At 45.6% G+C, this 21,016-nt stretch overlaps 1 protein-coding gene across 3 annotated transcripts in view; it reads right to left on the reverse strand.

The window, feature by feature from the left end:
• The window catches only part of LARS2 (leucyl-tRNA synthetase 2, mitochondrial), a 537,549-nt gene that overhangs the window by 34,026 nt on the left and 482,507 nt on the right, over positions 1-21,016 (reverse strand). For all 3 annotated transcript variants that reach the window (XM_073550070.1, XM_073550069.1, XM_073550068.1), the window contains exons 15-16: positions 20,700-20,803; positions 18,581-18,763 (exon numbers count right to left, since the gene is read on the reverse strand). In XM_073550070.1, the coding sequence (XP_073406171.1) occupies positions 18,581-18,763; positions 20,700-20,803 (287 nt within the window). The remainder of the gene's footprint in view (positions 1-18,580; positions 18,764-20,699; positions 20,804-21,016) is intronic.

Here is a 21,016-nt window from a genome sequence, read left to right on the forward strand (position 1 = left end):
GTTGGGGAACCCTGCTGGATCCAGTCTGTGCAATATTAAAAGAATGTAGAGACTGCTGTGAAAAAGACAAGTCATGTAGGTTGGTTTTGTTTTTTGGACAACACATACCTATATGAGTTGTCTTTTCCACAGCAGTCTCTACATTCTAGTAATATTGCACAGACTGGATCCAGCAGGGTTCCCCAACTCCACTCCTCAAGGTCCACCAACAGATCATGTTGTAATGAAATCCATAGCTCCGTTGCTAACTGCTTCACAAGAGCACAAAAAAAGAGGATTCCATACAACATGATCTGATTGTGTATCTTGAGGACTAGAGTTGTGGAACTCTGCTGGATCCAGTCTGTGCAATATTACAAGAATGTAGAGACTATTGTTGAAAAGACAAGTCATGTAGATTTGTTTCGTTGACAACACATATCTCCAAGACTGACACAAGAAACATGTCTCAGTAATGGAGATATCTGGTGGCAAAAACGCTAAGTGTACGACGCAGTGTGTGTACGGCGCAGTGTATGTAGTCGGCGATTGACACAGTAACCAATCCAAATATTTTGAAAGCACAATTGCACATTTATTTTGTAACAAAAAATAAAAAAAACTTTTTTATTAGGAGTGACGTTTGGGGGAAGATTGGGATACTTTGGGTGTGTGGAGAGACTAGGAACGACTGGAGGTTGAGGAAGGGGTTCTAGGAGAAGGGGCGACGAAAGTACTGGGGGAAGGGAGCTCTGGATTTGACACGGAGGCAGGTTGAGACATATTAGGAGGAGAGGGTGGATGGACGAACAAAGTTTTTTTTTTTTTTTTATCCCTTTGGCGCAGGAATATCCTGCCCGGACAGACTTGCAGCCTGTGACCGCCTGGTGATGGTGGACTGTGTCGTTGCCACGTAAAAACCGGATTACTTACCGGTAATACTCTTTTGTAGAGTCCACGACAGCACCCACTGAGAGAGGGGATCCGCCCCTGGAACAGGAAACCTACAGAGAGATAAATGGGGCGGTCCCCCTCGCTCCCTCAGTTTGTATTACCGAGAACAACGGAGGAACCGCCATACATGTTTTAGTCATTTTGCTTGGGCGATTAATTTATCTTACCCCTATGCAGTTTTAGCTTACTAAGTTTAATCACATATCTAACTTAAATCATAATCTCCACCACCAAGGAGACCCATGTGTGAAAAAATTCTTACGGGAGGGAAGTGAGCGGGTGCTGTCGTGGACTCTACAAAAGAGTATTACTGGTAAGTAATCCGGTTTTTCCTCTTCGCCACGACAGCACCCACTGAGAGATTTTCAGAGATAATCACTTGGGCGGGCACACCGTGTTAAGGACTGATCTACCAAAAGTTAGATCCTCGGTAGAGGACAAATCTAGTCTATAGTGACTATAAAAGGTAGATGGAGAAGACCAGGTTGCAGCCTTACATATTTGTTCAATTGGGACGTTCGCCCTCTCGGCCCAGGAGGATGATATGGCTCTAGTAGAGTGCGCCTTAATCCCCAGAGGAGGGTCTTCTCCTTTTGTCAGATACGCCATTGTGATCGCATCTCTAATCCATCTGGATATCGTGCCTGATGTAACTGCAGACCCCTTCCTGCTGCCCTGGAATGAGACAAAAAGAGACCTACTCTGCCTCCAGGGACTGGTCCTATCAAGGTAGGCTAGCACAGCTCTCTTCACATCTAAGGTGTGATATTTCTCCTCGTCCTGTGTTGACGGGTTCTCATAGAATGAAGGTAGGCATATCTCTTGAGACCTATGAAATTTAGTTGCCCGTTTGGGCAGATAGGACGGGTCCGTCTTTAAAATGAGACTGTCTCGTGTTGTTAACAGGAACGGTGGGTCTACTGACAGAGCATGAAGATCACTCACTCTCCTGGCCGATACTAAGGCCACCAGCATAGCCGTTTTCAATGAGAGGCACTTTACTGACGCTGAGCTTATGGGCTCAAATGGTGCCTGAGTGAAGGCATCCAAAACCAGAGTAAGGTTCCACGCTGGAAGTCGAGGCACATGCACCGGTTCTGCTCGTTGACAGGCCGAGATAAACCGAGTCACCCATCTATTTGCTGCCACGTTATAGTTAAACAGGGCTCCTAGGGCTGACACGTGGACCTTAAGAGTGCTTACTGAGAGTCTAAGTTCTCGGCCTCTTTGTAGAAACTCTAGAATGGCCGTAATGGGTACTTCACCAGCTAGTTTTGTTGGGTGAAAGGCCAGGAACTTCCTCCACACCTTAGCATAAATTTTTGTCGTGGACTCCTTCCTGCTTTGTAGCAAGGTATTGATTAGGTTCTTTGAGAAACCCTTCTGCCTCAGTAGCTCCCTTTCAAATTCCAGGCCGCTAGGTGCAGGGCTTTGGCCTGTGGATGGTAGCAGGGTCCCTGCGAGAGAAGGTCCTGGTGCAGCGGCAGGATCCACGGGTCGGTTATTGACATGGCTCTCTGCCATGAAAACCACGGTCTTTTTGGCCAAAACGGGGCTATCAAGATGACCCTCGCCCTCTCCTGTCTTATTTTCCTGACTACTGTTGGTAGTAGCACCATCGGAGGAAAGGCATAGGCTAGTTGGAATGCCCAGGGTGTTTGGAGGGCATCTAGAATATCTGGGTTGTCCGACCTGTAGAGAGAAGCAAACCTTTTTACGTGCCTGTTGGCTCTGGTTGCGAATAGGTCTATCTCCGGTCTGCCCCATTCTGACGCTATCATTTCGAACACGTCTCTGCTGAGGACCCACTCTCCCTGGTATAGGGCCTGGCGACTGAGATAGTCTGCTCGGGAGCTGTCCACTCCTCTTATATGGAGCGCTGACAAGGAGAGAAGATGGACCTCGGCCATCTCCAGAATCTTTCCCGCGATAGACATCAGTGGCATTGACCGCGTGCCTCCTTGCCGGTTTATATAGGCCACTGCGGTGGTATTGTCTGTCTGGATCCTTACGTGGGCGCCTCTTAACTGCGGGAGGAAGCGAGATATCGCATAAAAAATCGCTGTTAGCTCCTTTACATTAGAGGAGGCCTCTATTTCATTCTCCCGCCACCAGCCTTGTACCATGTGCTCCTCTAGGTGGGCTCCCCAACCTAAGGGGCTGGCATCTGTGGTGAGTATCCTGGAGGGAGTCACCCACCACTGTACTCCCTTCGATAGATTGGAAGGAATTAACCACCATTTTAGGGATTCAACCACCTCGGGCGATAGGGATATCTTCCCTTCCAGCCGCCCCTGCAGTCTATCTATCTCCTGCAGAATAGCCCACTGTAGTCCTCTAGAGTGGAACTGAGCCCATTGCACCGCTGGAATGCATGATATTAGTGACCCCAGCAAGGACATGCCCTGTCTCAATGATATTACGGGTCTTCCTGTAGCATTCTGTACTTTGTCGATTATGGCCATTACTTTGGCGTTTGGCAGAAAGCACTCCTCAGTTACGGAGTCTACTTGCAGGCCCAAAAACCTTTGACAGGTCACAGGCTCTAGTCTGGATTTCTCCCAGTTAATTAGCCAACCCAGTGTTTGCAGGGATGAGATAATTCTAGCTATTCTTGCTTCACACTGTGAAACAGAATTCCCCACTATGAGTAGGTCGTCTAAATAAGGGACAACTAGGGTGTCATTCAGCCTTACATATGACATTACTTCCAGCATTAATTTGGTAAATACCCGAGGAGCCATGGATAGCCCGAATGGCATTGCCGCAAACTGGAAATGCTGAATCCGACCTCTGAACCAGACTGCTACCCGCAGGAACCTTTGGTGCCCTTGATATATGGGGAGATGGTAGTAGGCGTCCTTTAGGTCCAAGACCGCCATATAACACCTGGGAAACAAAAGCTTTATTGCAGACTTAATCGACTCCATTTTAAACGACCTCAGTCTTAGGAAGGTATTAAGTTTTTTTAAATTTATTATAGTCCTGTAAGAGCCATCTGGTTTTGGGACTAAGAATAGAGGAGAATAAAAGCCCATCCCTGTTTCGTCGTCTGGGACCTCCACTAGAACCTGTTTAGATAGCAGTACCGCAATCTCCATCTCCAGTGCTTCCTGCTGAGAACGGGACTTCATAGAAGTCAATAAGAAGGAGTTCGGTGGATACCGAACGAATTCTAATTTTAGGCCTGATGATACAATACTTAGGGCCCACGGGTTTGATGTCACCTTCATCCATTGGCGGCTGAATCTTAATAGCCTGCCACCTACCGGTGTAACGGTTTTATCGGGATCTGTCTCCTCTGAAGGGACGTTTCCCGAATAGGTTGCCTCTTTGCTTGGGGTCCTTATTTCCCCAGCGATCCTGGGGTCTAAAGTCTTTCTTTTTTCAGAACGGCGGCTTCCTGTAGGCCCTCCTGTTGAACGGAACATACGGGTTAGGGAACCCCTTTTTCCTCTCCCCCGCTTTTGTCAAAATTTCATCCAGTTCTGTACCAAACAGGTACTTACCCTGGCAGGGTATAGCACACAATCTAGTTTTTGTTTGTGTGTCTCCTTTCCACCCCTTCAACCATAAGGCCCGCCTGCCTGCATTGGTCAGTCCCGCGGCTCTAGCCGACAACCGGAGAGAATCCGCAGAGGAGTCGGAGAGGAAGGCCGCTGCTCCCTTAATGAGGGGCATAGAGGAAAGAAGCCTACTCCTGGCTACTCCATTTTTAATATTATCCTCCAAGTCGTTCAGCCACACCAACATAGATCTTGCCGTACATGTGGCTGCTATTGCGGGCTTAAAGGCTGCCGTACAAGCTTCCCAAGATCTTTTGAGGAATGTATCGGTCTTACGATCCGAAGAATCAGCCAAAGTTCCCGAATCCTCCACCGGCAAGGAGGATCTACGGGAGGTAGAGGCCACTGCCGCATCCACCTTGGGGGCTCTCGACCAGGCCGTTAACTCCTCATCGTCAAAGGGATACTTACGCTTTGACGTTAAGGGGAGGAAGGTCCTCTGACCTTGTTTCTCCCATTCCCTCTTAACTAGGTCTTTAACAGCTGGGACCACTGGGAATGCTCGGACCTTTTTACGGGAGATACCCGCAAACATTATGTCCTGAGGGGTCTTGGGGTCCTTACTCTCCGGCAACCCCATGGTATTTCGGACAGACTTCACGAGATTACTGACACTGTCCGTGGGAAAACACGTCTGATCCTCGTCCTCTGAGGAAAGGTATTCCTGGGACTTATCGGAATCTAGTTCTCCGGTATCTGATGGCGACCTTGACGCCAGCGAGACTCCTCCTTTAGATGAACGTATTTCTCTCATTGAGGAGTGACCCCCTAGACTACTGGAACCGCCTAAGGCCCGTAGTTCCTCTCTTATCAGTGCCCGGATATCCTCCTTCTTTCGTGAGGATTCCTCCTGCAAGGCCTCCTCCACACATGATTGGCATAATCTCTTTGGGTGGCCATCCGGGAGGGGCTGCGAACATAAGGCACACTCTCTATGTTTCGCCTTCTCTGTTCTTTTAGCCTAAAAGGGGTATGGACCAGAAAGAGAAGGCTATCAATTATCTAACCTGACCAAAAAACACTCACCCGTGAATTTCGTCAGCAACTACCGGCTGCGGTGTCCGGGACCCAGGCTGAGGCGAGGCATGGGACGACTTCTTTTCCTTACGTTTCTTCTCTAACGGCTCATCTTGCCTGGAAGGCCCAATGGATTCCTTCCTAGAGCTGCCACTTCTTCTGGTGCTATTGGTTCTCCTCGTAGCACTGCTCTGTCTACTGCCAAGTGGGGATACCACTAGCTGACCTAATGGGAGCGAAGCTGAGTCATCTAAGGACGACATGACTGCGCACTAGCGCTGTGTCTGTGGCTTCCTTTTAAAGCCTTTTGCTCCTCTTTTTTTTTTTTTTTTGTCCACCATTTTTTTTTTTTTTTTCTTTCTCTCCCCCTACTGCGCATGCGCGGGCGTTGTCCCGCGGTCTCTGCCTTCAGCCTGATCCCGGAAGTTCTCCTCCACTTCCGGGTTGCCTCTCCTGGAGCGCTGGGTCACCGCAAATGATGCGGCCGGCGACACCGCGCGTCTGCGCCCCCCTCCACGCACTGGGACCTTCTCCTGCCGCAGGGGTATGACTCCCAGCAGCGCTGCTCAGCACACAGCGCACAAGCCCTTCTGCCACTCTGGGGGGGGGGGTCCCGGCCTCAGTACGCCCGATGGCGTTTGTAATGCGTCCACCCCCTCGGGGGGGGGGGGGGGGGGGGGGGGGGGGAGTATAGCCATAACCCCAGTGAGCTTTGGCACCACTTTCGCCTCCAGCCTCACCTGCATTACACCAGCTCTGGGGGGGCGAAATACACCTCTCCGCCCGACGCTGCCTCCGGTCCTGGGGCCCCTGCTGCTCATATTATGCAGGCAGGCGGCTACCAGACCAGGTATCCTCTTCTGCGGGTTCCTTCCTAGGAACAGGAAACCAAACTGAGGGAGCGAGGGGGACCGCCCCATTTATCTCTCTGTAGGTTTCCTGTTCCTGGGGCGGATCCCCTCTCTCAGTGGGTGCTGTCGTGGCGAAGAGGAAAATAGGGAATGCGGATCACCCCTTTGCTGCTCTGTGGTGGCGGTGCTCCTAGAAGGGGAGAAAGTTGGGTTGGTGCTCCGAGCAGGAGGCTGCCTGTCTGGGATCTCAGCCAAAGTTCTTGGGGGACTCCAAGGAGGAGTATTGGTGGCGGTGATCTTAAGATGAGGAGTGCTGGTGGTGCTCCTTTGATGAGGAGTGCAGGCGGTGCTCCTTTGATGAGGAGTGGTGATGGTGCTCCTTTGATGAGGAGTGCTGGCGGTGCTCCTTTGCTGAGGAGTGCTGGCGGTGCTCCTTTGCTGAGGAGTGCTGGCGGTGCTCTGTTGCTGAGGAGTGCTGGCGGTGCTCCTTTGGTGTTGACTGGTGGTGTCTGTGGCCCAAGCAGGTTCTGTGGAGGTTTGGCTCCAAGCTGGTGGTGCTGTGGCGGTGCTCCATACAGGAGCAGCGCTTGCCATAGTGGTGGTGGCGGAGGAATGTCCAGCAGCACTCAGACTTGGGGTGGTGTAGTGGTGTCCGGCTTCGCTGGGAATGCAGGTGGCCGTGCAGTGGTATGCAGCAGAAGTCGGTAGTGTGGTGAAGCGAGTCAGCGGTGGAACTGTTGGAAATGACACCACTGACTGCTGCACATACCGATTCTGCTGCATAGCCTTCAAGTAAGCAGTGTTGCAGGCCTGTAACACACTCAGCTGTTGCTCAGGACTAAGGTGTTCCGCCATGCCCTGTTCAATTTTACTGAAAAAATGGTGCGCTGGTCTGTTTAGGTCGGCCTCCAGACGGTCAAGGCATTGGTCAACAGAGTGGAAGCGGTGTTCCATGTGGTTAAAACCACGTTCCATCAGGGAAAAAACGCTTTCCATTCTGGCGGACAGCGCCTTGAGGCTGCCCTTAAAGGCTTCGCTCAAGAGCATGAACTCGGGCATGACAGGCCTGTCCGAGGCCCTCTGCCGCTGGTGGGTAGTGCCCGCATAACCAGTGACAGAGACCTGGGACAGGGGAACACCTGATGGACCAGCTTCCTGGTCACCAGCTGTCTGTGTTGCTGACCTGCAAGATGCTTCCTGGCTGTCGGATGGCTGGGACGGGTCCGAGGACGATCGATGAAGAACCGCTCCCGGGACAGGTTGCAGGGTGCTGCTCCAAGTGCTGTGGAAAGAAAGGGAAAACATTAGTATCATGTATTTACAATAAGCATCAGCTGTGGACTAGAAAAGCACATAGTAATAACAAAAAAAACAAAAAAAAAAAACTTACGCTCTGCTGGCAAGGACCGGTCTCAGGAAAGCCAACTCGCGATGATGGCGGTACTTTCTTCTGCGCCTTGCCGCTGAACCACTCCGAACCTGTCCCTCAGCACGAACATCAGTATTGAGGTGGTCCTTCATTGAGCGCCAACGTGTGCGGATTTTGTTCACTGTTGGGAAAAAAAAAAATTAGAAAATGTACTTAAAGGGAAGGTACCGCAATTTTATATAATTTGCAAAAAAATAGTAAGTTACAAAACATGTTGTTTCAGCAAATGTTGTACTAACCAGGATTTATGGTTTGTTTGTAATAATGTTTTCATATAGCCACTGGGCGCTGACATCTTGATTTGCAGATCTGTGGAGGACTCATACAGTCTGCAAATATGGCCGTCCCTGCACATAGGAAACTGCGGTCGGCTTCCGACCGCACATTGCAGCCTCAGTAGCAGAGAACTGGGCACGCCCCTGTGGGCTGCACCATTCACTGCTGTAGGTGTGGCTGGGCGCCATTTTACTGTAGCCCAGTGCTGTCTGCTGAGCTCCACTTACCCTCTATCACAGGACCACTTGTGGCATAACAGGTCCTGTGTTGTGAGGAGAGGCTGAAGAAAAGGAGAAGGTGGTCACTGGAGCCGGAGGATGGAGAGTGGTGAGTGCGGGTGACTTTCATCTATGCTCCTCTGTCCTGCTTACTCCAGGCTCAGCCCTGTGCTTCCTGCTCCAGCGTCCTCCTGCTCTGTCTCCGCCTCCTCACTCACAGCCCCAGTGATCTCCGGTAATCTGACACCTTTGCTTTTATGGCTGTCTGAGGAGGATAGTGACTTATACAGCCCATAGTCTAGTGTATAATTGGGGGGGGGCTGGAAGTTTCACCAGTGTGGGCATATCTGTAATACTGTCTGCTGAGCCGTGTATCTAATCCTCTCCTGTGTGATACTGCCTGCTGAGCCGTGTATCTAATCCTATCCTGTGTGATACTGTCTGCTGAGCCGTGCATCTAATCCTCTTCTGTGTGATACTGCCTGCTGAGCCGTGCATCTAATCCTCTTCTGTGTGATACTGCCTGCTGAGCCGTGCATCCAATCCTCTCCTGTGTGTTACTGTCTGATGAGCCGTGTATCTAATCCTCTCCTGTGTGATACTGACTGCTGAGCCGTGTATGTAATCCTATCCTGTGTGATACTGACTGCTGAGCCGTGTATCTAATCCTATCCTGTGTGATACTGTATTCTGAGCCGGGTATCTAATCCTCTCCTGTGTGATACTTTCTGCTGAGCCGTGTATCTAATCCTCTCCTGTGTGATACTGTCTGCTGAGCTGTGTATCTAATCCTATCCTGTGTGATACTGTATTCTGAGCCGGGTATCTAATCCTCTCCTGTGTGATACTTTCTGCTGAGCCGTGTATCTAATTCTCTCCTGTGTGATACTGACTGCTGAGCTGTGTATCTAATCCTATCCTGTGTGATACTGCCTGCTGAGCCGTGTATCTAATCCTCTCCTGTGTGATACTGCCTGCTGAGCCGGGTATCTAATCCTCTCCTGTGTGATACTGACTGCTGAGCCGTGTATGTAATCCTATCCTGTGTGATACTGACTGCTGAGCCGTGTATGTAATCCTATCCTGTGTGATACTGACTGCTGAGCCGTGTATCTAATCCTATCCTGTGTGATACTGTATTCTGAGCCGGGTATCTAATCCTCTCCTGTGTGATACTGTCTGCTGAGCTGTGTATCTAATCCTATCCTGTGTGATACTGTATTCTGAGCCGGGTATCTAATCCTCTCCTGTGTGATACTTTCTGCTGAGCCGTGTATCTAATTCTCTCCTGTGTGATACTGTCTGCTGAGCTGTGTATCTAATCCTATCCTGTGTGATACTGTATTCTGAGCCGGGTATCTAATCCTCTCCTGTGTGATACTTTCTGCTGAGCCGTGTATCTAATTCTCTCCTGTGTGATACTGACTGCTGAGCTGTGTATCTAATCCTCTTCTGTGTGATACTGCCTGCTGAGTCGTGTATCTAATCCTCTCCTGTGTGATGCTGACTGCTGAGCCGTGTATCTAATCCTCTCCTGTGTGATACTGACTGCTGAGCTGTGTATCTAATCCTCTCCTGTGTGATACTGACTGCTGAGCCGTGTATCTAATCCTCTCCTGTGTGATGCTGACTGCTGAGCTGTGTATCTAATCCTCTCCTGTGTGATGCTGCCTGCTGAGCCGTGTATCTAATCCTATCCCGTGTGATACTGCTCTCCTGAAATACTCTGTGCTGCTGTCACTCTGCTCCCAGAATCCTTGCTGCCTGCCATCCTCGGTGACCGAAGACCCCATTCCTCTCCTCAGATCCCGTCCTGGTGATGTGTGAAACCGAGGGGACAGGGGCCTGATGTATGGTGGAAGGAGCAGGGCGACAGCACCACAAAGTGTTTCAGGAGAGCAGTGTGCTGGTCTGTGGGGGGCGCCCTGTTCGGTGCCAGGGATTGTACAAAGAGCGCTGTGTTTTATTCACATGGATGGACCGTCTGCTTGTCTGCTCCACAGAAATCCAGGAAACATGTCTGCTGATTGATGGCCTGTTCTGATCCAGACTTTACATGCAAAGACAGTCAGTAACTTTGCAAGCCCCATCAAAATGGCTGCTCACTGTGTCTATAGATGTCATAGGTTTTTGTGCCAGATTTCAGTAGCTGCTCCCCCTAGTGTTAACAAGTGGAAATGCCAAACTTTTTAAAATTATTTTTCATATTTTGCAAAATTAAAAACAAACGATAATATTTTTTAAGAAAATGTAAACATTAATTCTTTACATTTTTTCAATTGCTGAAAAAAAATTTTTTGGATGGCACCTTCCCTTTAAGGCAACTTAATTATCAGCACACACACCTGATAGAACTTTGCAAACAGTCAATGCTGCAGCACAAATAAAATTCTAGACACAATGCAGTCACTGTTGATACTGAGGACACTGCTATGTTTCCTGCTAGAATATATGTAGCAGCGAAAACAACAGTATCATCCGGAGCAAGAGTGAAAACCGGATCAAGACAGCAGTTGACAAAGCAATCACTTTTTTCCACATGGCATTGGTGTTTTTAATGCAAGAATATATCTTGCCAAAAAAACACCAGCACCATCAGGACCATAAATCAATGCAGCAGTTGAAGACAAAAATCAATCACTGTTTTCCACATGGCATTGGTGCTTTTAATGCAAGAATATATCTTGCCAAAAAAACACCAGCACCATAAAGCAATGCAGCAGTTGAAGACAAAAATCAATCACTGTTTTCCACATGGCATTGGTGTTTTTAATGCAAGAATATATCTTGCCAAAAAAACACCAGCACCATAAAGCAATGCAGCAGTTGAAGACAAAAATCAATCACTGTTTTCCACATGGCATTGGTGTTTCTAATGCAAGAATATATCTTGCCAAAAAACACCAGCACCATCAGGACCATAAAGCAATGCAGCAGTTGAAGACAAAATTCACTGTTTTCCACATGGCATTGGTGTTTTTAATGCAAGAATATATCTTGTCAAAAAAAACACCAGCACCATCAGTACCATAAATCAATGCAGCAGTTGAAGACAAAAATCAATCAATGTATTCCACAAGGCACTGATGTGTTTAATGCAAGAATATGAAGCAACAACAAAAAAAGCGGTCTATAGGAGCGCTAAAAGCCTTTTAGCGCTCCTGCAGACCGCTTTTTTTGTTGTTGCTTCACATTGAATTTTCCTCTCTGAGGATCAGCGGCAGGAGCAGCTTGGAGGGCAGTTGCTTGTGGGAGAACCTGCATTTGCTGGGCGGTGCTGGGAAGCTCCAGGATCCTTGGTGTTCACTTACGGCTGGGATCGGTCTCAACTTCACATCCGGAAGCCGGTGAGAGATGGACTGACCAGGAGAGCGGAGGTTGCTGACAGCCACGTACAGTGCCCTTCTGGGTTGCGAGGACACGCTCCCCAACTACCATTCACACTGTGGTTGTGCAAGATTGGTACAACCATGTAAGGTGAGCACCCTGTTGATTCAGTTAGGGAATTAATTTAAACACAGGTACACTCATTGCGCCTCTCTTTGCGTTTTATTTTTCATAATGCAGGAATATATCTTGCAAAAAACACATCAGCACCATCAGGTCCAAAAATCAATGCAGTATCACAGTGCATCTTTATACTTACTGAACGCCCTTTTTGAACTTGGAGAGGCGCTGTCCCAGCCATCCATCATCGCTGCGGCCACCTCATTTCAGAGCTGCCGGGTCACCACTGTATCTTTGTACTGCTGGTCACGGCTGTCCCACAACGGGATACGCTACTCAACGAGGCGGATCAGGTGCTCGTTGTCGATGTACACTACTTCTTCGTCATCCCGTTGTGGCACCTAGAAAAAATAATATTATAATGTTTTGAATTTTGGAAAATGAAACAGATACAAAAAGAAACAGAGAAAAAGAAAGATAAATAAAGACAGAAAAAAAAAATAATATATACACTCACATTGCGTCTCCTCGCCAATACTTGACTACGCTGCTCCCACTCAGACTGCTCCCGCTCAGACTGCTCCCGCACTTCATCTTCAGTGCCCGTGTCTGTAAAGAAAGAAAAAATTAAAACACATTTCTAGAGGCAGATATACTTACCCAAAGGCAGCAAGATTCTCACTTCACAATCAGCTTGGGCCAGTTCTTGCTGAGATGGCGAATACAGTGATCCAGAAGAAGACATGCTGAAATGAAACAAAAATACATTAGTACAAAATTGTACAGGACACACAGACATTATGTTGAAGAATACTCACATTTTGGCTCCTGAAGCTTGAATCCACACTTGGAAGGCTATTCTAGGCTCTTGCCTAATCTCTGCAAGGCTGTCTGTAGAGTAATTGTCCCTGAAGACACCTTCTTTTATCTACATTCCTCCCAAACAATGTTGCTTGTTTAGGGGGAGTTTTAGACAAGTGTCTAGACATTGTTTACTCAAATTGCGTGCGCGCACAAGGCGCTGACGTGCGCGCTGCCAAGCGTTCGTCAGCGAGCACGTAGACTGTAATGCTATTTTTGGGCGCACACTGAGTGCACACGTGCGCGCGCGAATTTTTTTACGATGTAGGCGGAACAAAAAATGCAACATGTAGCGTACGGCGCGTCTGGGCGTACACCTGTAAAATGCGCAGCGCACACTAAACGCTGATGAGCGCGTACATTCGCAAGACCCTGCGACCACCATGTTAAAGATAGGGGAACATTTCGCGTGCGCCCGATAGCGCCCGATGCGCTGCGCGATCAAACGCTAGTGTGAAACCAGCCTAAGACAGCCGACTCCCTCTATCCCTGCTGGTGATTTTTTCCTGCCTCCTGAGGTCTTAGTTTCCAGCTCAGTCCCTGCATGCTTAAGCTAAGTGTTCTTTTGCTAGTGTTCACATTTGATTTGGTTTTGTCTATTTCAGTTTTGTGTGGTCAGCCAGCCCCGGCTGGGGCTGTGCTGAACTTCCATCCTTATGTTATTGTTTGTGTCAGTTTGTTTTTGTCCCTTATTAGATTGGCCTCTCTTTGCTCTGCTTTCAGAATATACCAGAGTGCTGATATAGTGGGCGAAGTCTAGTGACTTCAGTACTTTTTCTATCAGACGTGTTGGGCATTTTTTGCAGGGTTTTTTGCGTGATTGCAGACAGTGTCTTTCCTTTCCTGTCCTGTCTAGTTAGTTTGGGCCCCATCGTTTACTCAGCCTATTTTCCTACCTGCGTTTGTGTTTTCATCTTGTCTCACCGACAATATATGTTTGGGGGCTATCTATTCCTTTGGGGTCTGCTCTGGGGCAATTTAGATTTCCCCTTTCTTACTTTAAGCTTATTTAGTTCTCCAGCTGTGTCGAGGCATCTAGAATCATCGTCGGTACGCTCCACGGCGACTGCTAGTTGTGTGGATAAGATCAGGGGTCTGCAATCCGCTTAGTTTACCAACCTCTCTGGCTTTCTGTAGCTTAGCTTGGTCTTGCTTTCCTCCTCGGTGACCCAATCATAACACCTGTACCAACATACTGTTGGGTAATATGCCAGCTTCCTGACATTGATACGGGCTTGCACGTTATGCCCGCATCCTTCCCCACAGATGTGTTATTCACAATCTCTAACAGAGGCATTTAACACATGCTGGGAAGGAGAGCATCATTCCATGTGCCCATGACTTGATCAGCCAAGCATCTGCTGAAGTAGGGTGACGACTATAGCACTCGGCTGATACCCACTGCATTTTCACCCACTAGGGGATGCTACGTTCTCATTTCTCAGGTCAGTAAAGGGCGTATTGGCGGTCATTAAAGGGACTCTGATCCCCCCCCCCGAAACCTGAACACAGGAAAAAAACAACTTGCCTTTGTAAGAGGACAGCTGAGAACCACCATTGTTAATCTGATTTACGGTCCAATTAAACCATTATAATGGTCCCATATTATGAAGGTGCTGTTCTGCTATCAGTCCTGTAAACCTTGAGCTTATGTCATGCCTATTTTAAGCTCAGAGCAGATGTCTACTGCCATCAAACTCCACAACACATCAACATGAGCTTAGCAGTGATTTGCTTTAGGTTTCAGCGATTCCCTTGTATTTACCATGGATACTTGAAATTACCACACACATTTTTAAATAGACAGCATAAAAGGGGAGAAAGAACAACTGAAGACAAGTATTAATCCGAGCCCCCTTGACCCATACTTCCCGAAATTGTAAAGCACTTAACGCTCAATCCCAATCTAGCCTGGAAACTCCACAATACCTAGAGACGCAAACAAAAATGAAGAGATGTAGAAATTCTACTGTCGCATACTGGGAACCTTAACTGTGTGTAATGGCTACTGTCAGGATTCACCATTTGAGAGTAGCATAGAGTGACTGCAGAAATTTACATCAAACCGTACAACCCCTTTAATGGGGGATCATGTTATACATAGCTACTTTACATTTACAAAAGTAGCAGCTACTCTGCTGTAGTTTTCCTTTTCCTCATAGATGTGGTTCACAACAAGAAAACTATTTTAGGCAAACAGATTCCTTAAAGAGATTTTCCAAGATCATGAAAAATTAGCAAAAGTGGGGGACTAAAATAACTAAAGAACTAATACTTTATTGACAGAACCATTAACTCCTTCAGAACCATGTAATTTATCATTTTTGTGCTTTATTTTTTTTTACTCTTCCAAAAGCCAATTGTTTTACATATAAAAAATTTGGGGCCGAAACAACATTTTAGTGGAAAAAAACAACTTTTTCGTTTTCATATATATTTAAAAATTTCTGTGATGCACCTATGAGTTCTACATGTTCAACAAAGCTGTAGATGAATTTCTTGATGGGTTTAGTTTTCAAATTGGGTTCACTTGTGGGGGTTTCTGCTGTTTTGGCACCTCAGGGGCTCTGAAAATGAAAGATGGTGCCTGCTATCTATCCCAGGCAAACTTACATTACAAAGATCAAATGTCGCTTTTTCCCATCTGAGCCCTGCTGTATACTGAAATAGTACTTTTTGGCTACAAGTGGGGTATCGTCTCGCTTAGAAGAAAGAGTGGGTAATAAACTGCGCAGTCCACTTTTCGTGTTTCCTCTTGCAAAAGTGAAAAATTTGGGGATTAAAAAAAAACATTTTGGTTTAAAATAAAAAAAATCAAAATTTTCAATATTACGACCGAATATTATCAAATTCAGTATAGTATCTTTGGATTCAAAATGCACACTATATCCATGGATAAAATCCGTGATATGTGTAGTTTCCAACATGGGGTCATTTGTTGGGGTTTTATGCTGTTTAGGTGCCCTGCAAATGCGACATTACACAAGCAATCTATTTCAGCCAAATTTGTGTTCCAAAATTCAAAGGGTGCTCCTTTCCTTCCAAGCCCTGCAGTTTGGCCAAATAGAGGTTTCTGACCACATGATAGGTATCAGCATGCTCAGAAGAATCTGGGTAACAAATTTTTGGGTCCATTATAATGTGCATTTCCTTGTAAAAGTGAAACATTGGGGCTAAAGCAACATTTTACAAGAAAAATTACATTTATTTTCAATGTGTAGCACCTGGAAGGTTAAAACATTTCTTGACAACAGTTTTGAAGTTTTTGAGAGGTACAGTTTTTAAGATGGTATCATTTTTGGGAAGCTTTCATTAAATAGGCCCCTCAAAGTCCATTCAATTCCGAATAGGTCCCTGAAGAAACAGGTTTTTTACATATATTGAAAAGATGAGAAATTGCTGATCAAAGTTTAACCCTTCTAACATCCGAACAAAAAAAATGAGGTTTTAAAAATGATGCAGGTGTAAAGTAGACATATGGGAAATGTTATGTATTGTGAGGCAGTGACCCCTGTTACAGCTAGGGGGCGCTGTGTAGTATCCCCAGGATACGCACGGAGGCGTATTGAGGCTATGGGAATGCATTGCGGTCATAGGCGTAGCTGGGATTGCAATGGTGAAGCAGTGATCGATGTCACAGGTAGGGGTCGCTGTGTAGTCTTCCCAGGATATGCACGGAGGTGTATGATGGCCATAGGTGTGCATGGCAGTCACGGGCATAGCTGTGACTGCAATGCAGATTGATAATAAAAGTGTTAGTCTTGGACATGTTAATGTCCAAGTCAGAGGTAGGAAAAACCTGCTCTGGATGTTGTGTTTGAAGCAGACTGCAGGATAGTAGTTTGTGCAGTCTGTTCCATTCTGGACCAAGATTTTCCCTATGGCTGAAAGCCACAGGTTCTTGTGATAAAAAGCCTGCAGGAAAGGGTTAGTGAGGTCTGAGTGAGGCTGATGAGTCTCAGGTGTGTCATGGCCAGAGTGAAGCCCGGCAACCCACAGCGTACACAGTGGGGCTGCCGCCCACGATGACTGGTCACGGATGTGGACAGGTATATGCCCGGAGGTAGACTGTCCTGTGCCCGAAGGAAGGACTGGCGTGTATCACAGCTGCAGACAGGAGGATGTCAAAGTATGTGTGCGGCTGTGAGGAGAGACTGTGATACAGCGGTACAGGACACCCATGGGAACTATTCAGAGGTGGACTAGCACGTGTCATGACTGCAGACTAAAGGAGGCTGTAAGTGAGAGACATTGGCATGGCGTGCAGTCGCCCATGGAAACTGGACAAGGTGAAGTCCGGCATGTTTAAGGATTGTGATACAAAGCCATGTACTATGAAGTGCTTTTGACTGGTGTGAACTGAACACTAATATTATTTGCACTTGTGGGACTTGGACTTTAATGCTGTGAGGAAACACATTAAAGGGACTTTTATGTTTGAACTTTGTGGGTCACTGCCTCATCACTGCGCACGGTGCTACCGCTGCACTACAGTATTTATTATTTTGTACAGCATGACTAGCTGGTTTAAGGATATAAAAATTGAAAGTTGTCAAAATTAGCTAGGTCACTAAGGAGTTTAATGGCTCAGCACGCTAGCCCTGCTGCTCCAGTGTTTCACAGATGATATACCATATACCAAGATGCAGCCAATTACTAGCCTCAGCAGTCTCATATTATACATGCGTGACCAGAAACTGACTAAAAACCAGCCCTGATCATTTCATATCATTAAGGGTTCATGAGGCAAGACAATAAAACAAAGTATAGCAGAATGTTGAATAACTTTTCTGTAATAGATTAGCCTTATTTACTGAAACTAAAAAATCTTACATGAAATAGACACAAACCATTACCAATCCATTACATGCATCTGAATGTATACCGGAAGGCCGGTTTCACACGCCTAACATTTACAGTCCAAATACACACCACAATGTCTGAACCAGCCACCAGTCTCCTGACCCCAACACAGCAGCCTTACATATGCCTATGAGACAGCTGAGTTTGGGTCAGGAGACCCGTGGCTGAGCCACGCATTGCTGTCCTTACTTAGGAAAAATAGAAGTGGATCCAGTATTCAAGAGCCGTGTTGCTTGAAACGCGTATGTCTCATTACACACCACCCCGTCATTGCTGTGCCATCTGAGATGTCTGTTTGCAATCTTGAATTTATAAAGTATTATCCAATAAAAGTTTGCTAATTTTTAAATAAGCCCTGTTAGTGAGCTGGATCCACTTCTATTTTTCCTATTGCCTTGGACGCTGTGCAACAGTGAGGAAGTCGTGCTCCTTCTTGTGCCTGGAATTACATCTCAGGGGTGAGCTGAAATTTTCTCATTTTTTACTTATGTGTCCTTACCTTGTATGTGTGAAACCAGCTTAATGGTTTGTTGATATGTTATATTGGTTTATTACTTCAACCAAGGTAATCAGATTCATTGCGACGCATGTGTGTAAAACCAAACACATTCTGTGTCACTTTTTAGGTACATTTACCAATAAGTTTTAAATGAAACTGAAGTCTAAGGGGTAACATCTCTCCTTGTGGAGTGACTAGTCTGACATGACTGTGTAAGGAGACTTATAGGCCATATAATGTTCCTCTCAGAAATTAAATATGCAAATTGCCTCTTCAGAGAAAAAGAGGACTTGTACTCTAATGCCACCTATTGGAAATATCAATCCTAAAAGTCAATATCGACCAGTTACCAAGCCTTGCCATATGAATTAGGATAAAAGCTAAACCAAAATCTCAATTCACAGACACTGTGTTTTGGGGTGTTGCCCCTCCTCAGTGCAAAGCATTAGATTTGATTTTGCTGTATGAGAAGCCTCTGGGATCTAAGGGGTAAAAGGGCCTTGACTTTTCAGATTGCTACTTCCAATAGGTGGCGAAAGAGAAAGTGCAGAAGCACACAAGGCAGGACCTTGTCATATGCCAGCTTCCCAACTATAGACACAGAACTGAAGCGTACATACTCTTCATATCCCATAATATGTCTTGCTCTGGAGGGGCAGCAAATAACACATATAGACGAGTGGTGTCAATGCCATATTTCTCCACCATTTCCTCTGGATCCACTCCATTGTGCTTGGATTTGCTCATCTTTTCCCATGTCACTTGTAGTTTTTCTCCAGTCTTGGTATGGACGGGTTCATTGCCTTCAAGAAACAACATGGGAACAGTTAAAGAGCAGTTTCAATATACGGTAACTAGAACAAACCTTTTCCAATGTGGCTATTACAGAGGCATGGATGACACTTATATTAGGGACAAACTGTTCTACCACATTTTGCTCAATGGTATCTAAGCATACCTATATGTTTTAACAGGATTTTGCACGGTACAAAATTCCAGTTGAGGTGTAAGAAGCTTGTTCATGGTTATAATAAGTGATTGCAGTTATTTATTCCAAAGGGTGTGCAATTAAATATTAAGTTGACGGTGCAAACAATTTTGTCTGCCCAATTTTTGGCATCGTTTGTGAAATGATATCCAATTTGCCTTTTTTTCTGTTCTTTTTTGTGTTGTTCCAATACACTCAAAGGAAAAAAACATGTGTATAAAAAAAATGTGTAATTGCAATAATTTTCTGGGAAAAATACTTCATTTTCTAGAAAAATGTCATGGGTGCCAACACTATCTGCCATGACTGTATCTATATATATTTTTATACACACACTCTCTTTACCAAAAAGTGCAATTACTGTATCTGAGCTCATGTTTGTTATTTGAATATCTTGTTACTATGATATAGAAAAAAGTTTAGCTTTGTTCAGTGTTAAATGACTTCCTTGGGTACAACTAACAGTAAATGTGGTTTAAAATGGCAAGCCGTGCCGTCACCTTTTGGGTGATACTTCACCATCCATTATAGCAGCATTGCAAACAATCTGCTGCACAGAGAAAAAAATTGAAAAACCTTTACTAAATCTTTATGGTACGGTCATCTGTGAACAATCTGCCTTTGGTAGAAGTGTAAAATCGCCATAATAATTTGCGTGGACTCGCTGAGGGAATGTCCAACATATTCCAGTAAAATTCATAGATTCATTTAATGCAATCCTTGTGACTTCTGTCTCTTGGTCAGTAGATTATGCGGCATCTATTGATATATGGCCATGTGTTTTCATGCCAGTTAAAAATCTGTCCATTGTGTGCAAGCCTACCACGACTAATTGGTAAATGTGCAAATATCAGCTACTGAAGACAAAGAAAATCCTGATAGTCTTGGTGCGCATTTACTCAGCTTGATTATTGCGAAGGAACCTAGGACGATCGTTTCCTGACTAATGTGTAGAGTAAACAGGCTGCCAATCACCCAAAAAACGAGTCAAACACTCATTTGTTGCGTGAAGTGATTTTTAAACTTCCTCAACCCCTTAAAGACACAGTCAAATCTATTTTTTTTTCCATGTCTTTATATATAAGTGGGCAGAATGGAGGCGAATTCACAAGAATTTTTGCTTTTTTTTTATTTCTTTAATATTTAAAAATATATATATTTTTCACTTTATTTTTTAGTACCCTTAGATGACTTGAACCTGTGATCGCTTGAACACTTGTACTATATTAAGAAATATTATGGTATTGCTACATATAATAAAAAATCATGATCTCCTGTGACGCCGAGCCTATGACTGTACATCACAAGAGATTCAACAGGATAGGCACTAGGGCCTCTAGAACGGGGCAGATTGTGGCAGTTAATTATGGACAGCGGCATTTTAGAAGTTAACAGCAGCGATGTTAGTTAGGGCTGATAGCCGGTACTTGCCTTATTTGGAGCATGCTCAGATCCTGAGCCTGCTCCTATCACCCTGAGATGCTCCATGACTTATACATCCATCATGGATGATTAAGGTGTTATGAAACATTGTTCTCTGTAGTATATCGTCCTTTATAAACAGGATATGAGCTGCCAAGAACAATGACAGCCTTTGTGCACAAAACAATCTATTACTGATTGTCCTGTGTGCATTGTAAGGACAGCTGACCTGTGTGAACATGCTATGAAAAGATTAGATCATGGAGTGTATGCCCAGCTTTATGTAATAAAATTTAGCAGATAACACACAATGAAAAAGTGTGACTTACCACTTATGTCCACTTCATCTCTCTGTAAGTATCTCCCAGTAGAGGCAAGCCGATAAGTCTGTCCTTTAATGAGGCCTTGTACTAAAAGCTTATTGAATGGTTCCCTTAGGGAAAAAAAAGAAGAAAACCAATTGAAGGAGCAAAACCACCAACTGCACAGCTGGGTTCCGATGACACACACCATGGCAAAGTGTAACTACAGCCATTATGTGGCAATATGGTGATAAAAAGATTTCGTGTAATCTTAAAAGACACATCTATATGTAGGCTTTTCAAGGATCTTAGTTTATCTGATGTCCACCAACCATTCGTTCCAC

This window comes from Dendrobates tinctorius, unplaced genomic scaffold, assembly GCF_039654945.1.
Source record: "Dendrobates tinctorius isolate UK_male_01 unplaced genomic scaffold, ASM3965494v1 ptg000162l, whole genome shotgun sequence".
Taxonomy (NCBI): Eukaryota; Metazoa; Chordata; class Amphibia; order Anura; family Dendrobatidae; genus Dendrobates; species Dendrobates tinctorius.